This window comes from Lactuca sativa, chromosome 8, assembly GCF_002870075.4.
Source record: "Lactuca sativa cultivar Salinas chromosome 8, Lsat_Salinas_v11, whole genome shotgun sequence".
In the NCBI taxonomy this organism is placed as follows: Eukaryota; Viridiplantae; Streptophyta; class Magnoliopsida; order Asterales; family Asteraceae; genus Lactuca; species Lactuca sativa.
Window position 1 is genome coordinate 127,734,316 of NC_056630.2, and position 9,719 is coordinate 127,744,034.

A 9,719-nucleotide genomic window follows, 5' to 3' on the forward strand; every position below is an offset into this window, starting at 1 on the left:
TTAAAATCCAACCAAAAACCATAAATGTTTACAATACATAGTCCCCAAAAGTAATAATCACGAATCATAGTGTCCCAAAATCATATATCATAAAATCAAAAGAATGTGCATGATCACTTATTTGCTTTTCCCTGATCATCTGAAGTACTTGAAACATACAACTTAAACTGTAATCAAAGGCTTAGTGAGTTACCCCAAAGTAGCACAACCAAACAAATATACATACTGCATGTTGGGTCCACAACCTCCCGGTTCGATTACCCTGGCCCACAACCTCCCGATTAGATTGCCACACACATCGCATATTGGGTCCACAACCGTGGTTGGATTATCCTGGCCCACAATCTTCCGGTTGGATTGCCACTTTGGCCCATAATCTCCTTATTGGATTGTCCCAGGTTTGTTGGCTTATTGCACAAAGCAGTATAGTCTCAACCCAACCACACTTTCAAAGTATCCGAAGACATACTTGTGCCTTAAATTTTTGTTTGGCGTGTCATACCAATATGATGTTCACAAGGAGGGCGTTACTATGACACAATAAAAAAGGAGTGCATTTGTCTGAAAAAGGATTCCTAAACTTGTCGAGTGATGACTATATTGTCGGCTTTTTTGGTGGATTCGATTGGGGGATTATTTAGGCAATTTAAGTCGCCATCTTGGACGTCAGGGAATACGAATTTTTCAAAACTTTTTTATTTTCCTTTGAACGATGTTTCGATATAAGAATTTATTTTAATTTTACAATTGACTCAACAGTTCATGATATCTTACAACTTCCTTGTTATAGATGACTATTACTACTTAAGAGTTAAGATTGTCATTTTCGGTCCTTATCATTTTTTACTTTTTAGAAACACATTTAGAAATAAACTTTTTTATCATCTCATAGAACATTTCTTTTAAATGCAAAAAATTGTAGAAAATAACGGAAAAACACATTGTTATCCAAAATATCGATTTCAATCGATATCAACAATATTATCCGGCTCGAGCCTTGTATTATGGTCCTTATCGAATTATTGCATTGGATAACAATATACTTTTCATTGAAGAGATTTTATAATATATACCATAAAAATATATATAAGAAATATTAATTGAAGTATTAGTTATAAAAATATTACATTAATTAAATATGATAAATATTAATGATAATTAATATTTTTTATAATTAATATATTTTATATTTAATTATAATAATATTATATATAATTAATATTTATTATATTTAATTATAATAATATTTGTTATAATTAGTAGTTTAATTAATGATTTTACAATAAAAAGATATTCTTATCCAAATATAGATTTATCGATAATAGGAGATATTTAATTTTTGTTATCGATATTAGCGAAGTCTGACTAAAAAACAAAAAGACAATGTTTTGACGAGTTTTTTTCGGATACGTGTTCTGAATATACGGAACCCAATCCCCTTTAAATCGACTGTTTCACAATGGCTTCCGCTCGCATATCTTCTACTCCCCCCGTTCACTTCACATTTTCATCGCCGGCGCCTCCTTTTCTCCACAATCTCTCTCATTCCCTTGCGAATAATGTATACCCACCATCAATTTCCCAATTTTTTAATCCAATTTCTGTTCTTTTCTTCTTTTTTGTTTAATTTAAACCCTAATCTTGTTGTTTACTTTACTGTATATTATTGTTCCTACAGTTTTCATGCTCTAATAGGCGGCAGCCACGTACCAGATTCTTGTCATTGAAGTCGCAAGCCACAGCAGAAAAGAAAGCTCCTTTGGACAACAGAATGCTGGTAACAAACTCGAGTTTTTGGATTCGATCGAAATTGGGTTGTTTTGGTGGATGAGTTCCCGATTTATGTACTCGTTGTTTTCTGCAGGTATTCGTACCTCCTCATCCTTTGATCAAGCACTGGGTCTCAGTGCTTAGAAACGAGGAAACACCATGTCCCATCTTCAGTAAGTAATGCTATGGCGTTTCGAATTCACTTTTCGTAATTTTTCTTTTTTGTTCGGATTCTGGCAGCATGTCCGTTTATTGAATGTGACATGCATCTTGATGAGCTTTAGTTGAATCAAAATCAAATTTCATATCTTTTTTCGTTTTGGATTTTTAGTTTTGCTTAACTTTTGGTTCTGCATGTCTGTTACTTGAATGTGACATGCTGAGTCAAAATCAACTTTTCTCTTTTCGTTTTGGGTTTCCGATTTTCGTAATTTTTGTTTTTGGGTTTTTAGTTTTGCTTAAGTTTTGGTTCTGCATGCATGCCTGTTTATTGAATGCGACATGCAATTGGATGAGCTTTAGTCGATTCAAAAAAATTTCTTTTCTTGTTTTCGTAATTTTTCTTTGGGTTTTTAATTTTTGTTTAAGTTTTGGTCCTGCATGTCGGTTTCTTTAATGTGACATGTAATCGGATGAACATTTGGTATCGGATTTATTCGAGTTAAGTTCGATTTTATTTTCTTTTATCCTTTTGGGTGTTTGGATCTGATTTAAGCTGTCCACAGGTCGCTTAAATTTTGATTCACATTTGGGTTTTCCAAGTTTCGTAATTTTCTTGTTGGCTTTTTAATTTTTGGTCGGATTCTGGATCTGCATGTCTGTTTCTTGCATGTGACAAACTATTGGATGAAATTCAGTTTTCGTTTTTTCCCTTTGGGGTGTTTGAATTTAATTCAAGCTGTCAAGAAGTTGCTTTGATTGTGATTCTGCTTTGGATTTTCAATTTCGTTTTTTTTGGGTTTTAGTTTTTGTTTAGATTTTGGTTCTGCATGTCGTCTTTCTTGAATGTTCTTCTCATCAGCTCTAATTGTGTCAAATTTCACTTCCTTACTTTTTCGTTTTTCGGGTTTTGAATTTGATTCAATCTGTCAAGAAGTTTCTTTGATTGTGATTCTGCATTTGTGTTTATAAAAATGTGCCATGCCATTAGATCTTGTTAGCATATTTAATCAAATAAGATCCAAAAATAGTTTTAATATAACTTCAATAAAGATGCTCTGAATCAAGATTCATTCATTCATGTTTTTGTTAAATTGCATGTTATACTTTTGTTTATAACAACTTCAATTGCAGAGAATGCCATGGCTGAGCTGGGAAGGCTTCTTATGTATGAAGCATCAAGGGATTGGCTGGTATACTTTTACTTTATTTGGTCACTTTTTTTTTTCTTTTTTTTTTTGTTTTTGCAAGAAATAACAATATACTTTTATCAATTTGTTTACTATAGCATCTTACTTTTACTTCTTCCTATTACAACATTTTGCACTCTAAAAAATATACTCAATTGTAGCGAAAGTACAATGCCTTAATAAGAATTTATTTGATTATACAATTCTGTAATAGATATAAATGAAACTAAGATGTTATACTATAATACATAAATATATCAAAATGCATTGCAATTTCTTGCTTTAATCATTAATGGAGTAAGTTTATTGTTTTGCAGCCTACAATTTCAGGGGAGATTCAGTCCCCACTTGGGCCTGCTACAGTAGAATTTATTGATCCAAGAGAACCTGTAGCGGTTAGTATATCAATGCTCTTACATTATGCTTTATTATAATTTATAAACACTTCTGTTATGTGAGTAAATTTACACAAATACCCTTGTGTTTGCAGGTTGTTCCCATTCTAAGAGCTGGGCTTGTTCTTGCAGAACATGCAGCTTCCATCTTGCCAGCAACCAAGACATACCACCTAGGTAACTATTTAACTAACAAATTAAATTTACTTTTTTAACCTTGATGGACTTAATGAGGACATGACTTAAAACCGAAAATCAGGGAAATGAGACCTATAACATCAAGTCCTCTTAACTTTTTATATATTTGCCAAATTTTAATTTTTCAATGATTTTTTCAGTAAGTGATGTTTCTTTTCTTTTATTAACCTGAGACTATTGCTTGTTTTCTTATTATATGTTTTTTTTTAATTAAGGTATTAGCAGAAATGAGGAGACACTTGAAGCATCGGTGTATTTGAACAAGTAAGGGGTCATAGTTTATTACTAGCTGCACATATCTCATATTTGCTAGCTACTCTTTGCAATATAATTTATAAAAAACTAATGAACAAAAACTTAATAATATTTTATCATCTGTTTATTTTGAATGGAAATTTTCATTTTTGACCCTTTTTAATTTTCCTTGTGCAGGTTACCAGACAAATTTCCTGCAGGAACCCGAGTGTTTATTGTAGATCCTATGCTAGCAACAGGTGAATCACATTACTAACCAAATGTCTTAAATACCCTTTAATAATGAAAAAGTTACAAAATTTGCTCTTTTTAAATTAATTTCGTTTTGCATCTAAATAATCTTCAGGTGGCACGATTATGGCAGCCATTGATATGATTAAGGATCGTGGAGTTGCCAACCAGCATATCAAAGTGGTAAAAATATTTAGTATTGTAGAAAATCAATTATTAAATAATTTCCTCCTTCCAAAATAAAAAGCAATAATCAGTTTATTAATTTCAAGATTCCTTAAATTTATCTAAATATTTAGGTATCCGCCGTGACTTGCCCTCCAGCCCTCCAAAAGCTGAGTGAGAAGTATCCCGGGTACAATATTACTAAAACCCTTGACACTTGATGAAGGGTATATCTGTCTTTTGTGGTTAACTTGTATTGTAATTCCTCAGGCTTCATGTATATGCTGGAATCATTGATGCAACACTTACTGACAAAGGGTAAGTTAGTAAATTCAAGAAAATATATGATATTGTGTTGTGAAGTTATCTAAAGATTGTGTTTGAATGGTGAATTTCAGGATGATTATCCCGGGACTTGGAGATGCAGGAGACCGAAGTTATGGTACATAAATGAAACCGAATGAGGGCGTTTATGGTACAACGTAACTTTTATAAAGTTGTGTTGGGTAGTTTTTTAGTTATAAATTTTGCTGAATAATTGAAGACATTCGTGTCTTTCAGTCTGATTGTTGTTATTATTGTGACAATGTGACTTATTTATGCTGAGGTTTTTTTCAGGACCTTTTGCTTGATTTGCTTTACCATAGCATGTGTGTGTGCGCATGTATTTATCTTTTTCATTTAAAATTGCAACCGAGTGAACCAACTTATATTTTTTTAACCTTTTATTTACATTTTTTTTTAAAACATGGTAATAGTTGGTTCATACCCACACAGAATTAATAATATTTGTTTTGACAATGAACATTTTGTTAACTGTTAGTCTTAAACCATTTAGACTTCGACATTGAACTTTTTGTTTGGAGGTTTCTAGAATACTTAAAAATTAGTATGAAATTACTTATTGTTTGTATAATACTATTTATAAAACTATGTATTTATACAAAATATAACTTCTCTACTTATTTATACAAAAATTACATTTTATTCAAAGTTTAAATATTATACTCATGTATTTAACTATTTATATGAGTAACTAGTTATGTATAAATGTATAAGGCTGTTCATTATTTGGATAAAATTGAATTGTCCAATTGGATAGTTTTGGATTGGATTATTTGGTTGGATATTCTGATTTTTGGATTGGTTTTCAACAAAACCGAATTATTAATTTGGATTTGGTTTATAAAATAGGGGAACCGAATAATCCAAAAAAAAACCTAATAATAATTTTTTATTTATTCATTTTTAATATATATTTTTTCAAATAGATTAAAATATTTCTCTTAATAAAAAACATTAATATATATATTTTGTCTCCAAAGTTTTTTATTTATAAAATATTAAACTTTAATATATTTTTTAGTAGGTTTTTATAAACTTAAAAAAAAAAAACTAAATTATTTGGTTTTTTTCTTTTATTAATTAGGGTAATATTCTAATTATATTTGATTTAAAAAAATATTTCGATTTTTTGAAAGCGAATTATAAAAACGCATCTAACCGAATTGTAATTTTATTGAATCGGATGGATTTGAATTTAATTTGTATTATTTAGATTTATGACCTTATTTATTTCCTCTCCATAAAAGGCTAACACGGGGTTTAATGTTAAAAATTAAAAGAATTGTACAATTTCCCAAGAGGTAGCGGGTCTGTGCTCCTTCACATTTCCATATATACTAATTAGTTAAAGCTAACGGAAAGCGAGAAGGAAATTACAAGTGAGAAGACATAATTGGGTTTTTTCAACAACTCAACGCGATTACTCTAAGTTTTTTAGACTTTCTACTCATAAACCAATTAAAAATAAAATGTAATCCTGTCTTTGAGAATATCCTTGATCTTAAGTTGTGTTACTTATTAAGGGTAGAAATTTTGTGCAAAAATTAGGACCAAACTGGAATATGAAACAAAACATAAGGGCTTTCTTAAGAAGCTATTAGCTTTTATATTTTGTCATTTTACACATTCAAAAGCTTATGTTTTTGGTCATATACAAATAAAAACTTCAATTTGGATGATGAAGATTAAAGGGTTAAAGATGAGATTAAGGCTGTTTGTTACATGGGCCAAAAGACTAGACAAGTCTTGTACTTATATTTTGGGATGATGAAGATTATAGAGGGCATTCCAGTCTTTTGTAAACATAACAAATTTAAGTCTTTCCTTTTTGAGTGAGAAAGTAAAATTTGTCTCATTGAGACTTGTCCAAGTCCAAAACACATCAAATACAATTCAATATGTTATGGCATGTCCTCCGTATCATATGAGGTATTACGGTTCAATAAAGACTTCACATTGTATGAAACAATACCCAAAAAAAAAAAGACAAGTTCAAGATATGATCCATTCACAGGTTTCCGAACAAAATTGAATTACCCTTCCACATAAGCTTTCCCTCTTCTACATTTTTTAATTTTTCCCCATTTTATACCCACTCAGGGGAAATATTAATAACCAAATATATTTTTTTTATGTCATGTTATCCAAGACTTCCAACTTCAGGCAGCTTTCTACAAGGATTATTCCCTCAAAAATACCACCACATGTTTCTCCGTAACCCTAAAAAAGGATAATATTAATAAAACCATATATATTATTATAAAACATAATGCATTTTTTAAGGTAATACGCACAATCACATGGATAGAGGAGGATTAAAGTTCACTGTAGTTGCGCCAAACTGCACGAAATTCCTCACGGAATGTATTGAGACGAGCTTTCAGGTTTGGTGTTCTAAAGCTTGCATGCACTACAGTAGCTGAACAACAGATGAAGTCAGCAATAAATACTTGAGATTGTTACACAAGTTTTATAGAGTAAATTACACTTGCTTTTACCCCTGATCAAAATTATTAACCCACAATTCACAAAAAGACTCCTTTTTAGACTATATCTAAAATAACTATATAGTGTAGGGACCAAAATTGTAATTTTATCAAGTCCAATTCATGGGATTTGTTTAAATTTTGTTGTTTATTTGGTATTTCAGTTCGGATTTTGATTAAACTTCGACATTGATTTTTGGGGCTTTGGTGCTTTTAGGGTTTGAAGATGAAGAAAATGGAGAAGACAAGGGCAAAATGGTCATTTTCAAAATTTTAAGAATTAGATTGTTATGACCCACAGGCTAAAAATTTTATGAAACAGCAAAATATGAACGCAAATGAAAAAAAAAATATTCCTCCATATCCAAAAAAATGATATTAGAACATGACCACGAGTGTAATTTACTAAGGTTGATATTATTCATGGGATTTGTTTCAATTTTGTTGTGTTTTTGGTTTTTGAGTTGTGATTTTGATTTAACTTTAAACATTGATTCTTGTGGTTTGGTGGTTTTAGGGTTTGAAGGTGAAGAAAATGGAGAAGACAAGTGCAAAATTGTCAATTTCATAAATTTAACAGTTAGGTTTGGTTTATGAGTGATTTAGTTATGATCTTGATTTATCTTTAAGATTCAATTTTAGTTGGGCTGTTAACTTAGACGACCCACGGACAGAATATGTATGAAACAGGAAAATAGGGACGAAAGATGCAAAAAGATTTGTTTTTGGACAACACCCAAAATAAACTAACATAACACAGGGACCCAAAGTGTAATTTACTCAAAGTTATACCATTCATGAAATAAGAAGGTTGTAAGATATACCAAGAAGGCCGGTGGTCAACGCCCATAACAAAGTCAAGAGTCCACACGAAACAAACCAAAGAATGAAACTCACTGTGAAAGGACAAAATGGTCAAAATACTAAATTAGCATTTAAAAATCAGAAAAATTTCACCATTAAAGAGAATTAGCAATATCCATACCAGCAGAAAATGCCAGAACAAATGTCCAACGACGCTGTCCACATATATAAATTGTCCTCTTAGATGAAGGGCGCCCACGAAGAACAGGCCTGGAAATTGCAAATCACCATTAAAGAAGATAAGCAGTATATGTTTAATGAGATATTTAAATGGAAAGAGGCTCACGATAGTGGATGTCTCATTTTTGCAGCTAAATGTGGAGATAATTGCCTTATAGTTCTTGTTACTTTTTCACTAAATGTGCTTGCAAAGCTGTAAGCAAATGCAGTATGAAATCAGATGATCTTGATCAAGTTAAGAAAGAACATGAATATCAGTATACATAGTAACTTAGGTGAAGATTGGAGCAGTGTATGTATGGATGTACCTATCATTTAAGAAAGCCATAGTTAGAGCGGTTGACATAGCTGCAACTATAGCAAGTGGTCTCCTAAGAAATCCCAATCCTACATATGAAAATTTATAATCATGGCATCCGAAAGAAATTTCAAATTTGGATCATGCCATTTGAGTGTCTTTTATTCAATCGACTTACCAAGAATGAACAGAATCATGAGAAAGTAATTTGTCCGATAGCTGCAAAAAGCACAAATTCTTAAAACGATTCGTAAAGTGTAAGTTATGTAACCGATTACGCCAAATCAAATTTCTACATCTATTTTTAACAGAAGATATGGAGCTCAACGATGTAAATTACGGAAGTACTATTCAGATTAGGTACGGAAAAAGTTGAAACGATATTTAGGGTTTACTGCTGTTCATTCCCCATTATGATCTCCATAATGATCACAATTCAAACCTATAACTAATTAGATAAGTACTCGACATAATCAAACAAAACGAATGTAAAATGTTAGTAGAGATGAAAATCAGAACATACTAGTAAAGATTACACTTCAGGCGACTGTTCCATTTGTTAGAGGAACGAGGGACTGTGAATTTGGAGACGAATTCATTGAAAGGACGAGGAGGCGACGACCAATCCACTTCTTTAAGTGCTTCGATCAGGTCTTCTGTTGTTACCGTTCCCCAATCCATTTCTTTGATTCTTGTTTTTTGATCGATGAATCATGAAACCCCCAAAACGAAATCTGATCTCGAATTTCTAGAAAACGCAAAGAATTAATTCGTGAAATGTGAATTTAGATGTTGTGAGACCCGGAGCCCATCAATCAACAAATCCGATTGGAAATGGTGTCGTATTCATCAGAAGAACTTTGAGAGCGGGTTTAAAAATTGAGCATGCTACGAAAAAAATATTATTTTGAATCTTTTTTAATATTTTAGACAAAACTTCAAATTTAGTCCTTTTGGTTTACAAAAATCTTTGAATAGGGTCCAAAAAGTTTTAAACTTGCATGGCAGGTCCAAAATCAAAATATTTCTGCGATTTTAGTCCAAAAAAACTTGAGAAGACGATTATGCCCTTTTATTTTATTTTTTTTTATTTTATATATTTATTTAATACCTTTTTTAATTAAAAAAAAAATAACATATCCCACCCTATCACTCTATCCGACCCTCCCCTCTCTCTTTCACT

At 31.4% G+C, this 9,719-nt stretch overlaps 2 protein-coding genes across 2 annotated transcripts; one reads left to right on the plus strand and one right to left on the minus strand.

The window, feature by feature from the left end:
* The first annotated feature begins 1,402 nt into the window (after positions 1 to 1,402).
* Positions 1,403 to 4,985, plus strand: LOC111917054 (uracil phosphoribosyltransferase). The gene is made up of 12 exons (XM_023912707.3): positions 1,403 to 1,561; positions 1,679 to 1,777; positions 1,865 to 1,943; positions 3,064 to 3,122; positions 3,437 to 3,514; positions 3,610 to 3,691; positions 3,928 to 3,976; positions 4,145 to 4,206; positions 4,314 to 4,381; positions 4,498 to 4,553; positions 4,634 to 4,681; positions 4,762 to 4,985. The coding sequence occupies exons 1-12, from the start codon at positions 1,460 to 1,462 to the stop codon at positions 4,811 to 4,813; spliced, it is 834 nt and encodes a 277-aa protein (XP_023768475.1). The 5' UTR covers positions 1,403 to 1,459; the 3' UTR covers positions 4,814 to 4,985.
* A 1,610-nt stretch (positions 4,986 to 6,595) lies between these two features.
* LOC111917055 (PRA1 family protein A1) lies at positions 6,596 to 9,412 on the minus strand. The gene is made up of 8 exons (XM_023912708.3): positions 9,060 to 9,412; positions 8,715 to 8,755; positions 8,547 to 8,625; positions 8,345 to 8,431; positions 8,180 to 8,268; positions 8,019 to 8,090; positions 7,003 to 7,127; positions 6,596 to 6,928 (listed from the first exon to the last, which is right to left on the minus strand). The coding sequence occupies exons 1-7, from the start codon at positions 9,215 to 9,217 to the stop codon at positions 7,024 to 7,026; spliced, it is 630 nt and encodes a 209-aa protein (XP_023768476.1). The 5' UTR covers positions 9,218 to 9,412; the 3' UTR covers positions 6,596 to 6,928; positions 7,003 to 7,023.
* Positions 9,413 to 9,719: the final 307 nt, after the last annotated feature.

Bases quoted from the DNA above. Each gene is read 5' to 3' on its own strand.
- LOC111917054 (XM_023912707.3), top strand. From the start codon at position 1,460: ATGGCTTCCGCTCGCATATCTTCTACTCCCCCCGTTCACTTCACATTT. The intron at 3,515-3,609 runs GTTAGTATATCA...TTGTGTTTGCAG, and splicing joins ATCCAAGAGAACCTGTAGCG to GTTGTTCCCATTCTAAGAGC. The intron at 3,977-4,144 runs GTAAGGGGTCAT...TTCCTTGTGCAG, and splicing joins GCATCGGTGTATTTGAACAA to GTTACCAGACAAATTTCCTG.
- LOC111917055 (XM_023912708.3), bottom strand. From the start codon at position 9,217: ATGGATTGGGGAACGGTAACAACAGAAGACCTGATCGAAGCACTTAAA. The intron at 8,626-8,714 runs GTAAGTCGATTG...TTTCATATGTAG, and splicing joins CATGATTCTGTTCATTCTTG to GATTGGGATTTCTTAGGAGA. The intron at 7,128-8,018 runs GTATATCTTACA...TCTGTTGTTCAG, and splicing joins GTTGACCACCGGCCTTCTTG to CTACTGTAGTGCATGCAAGC.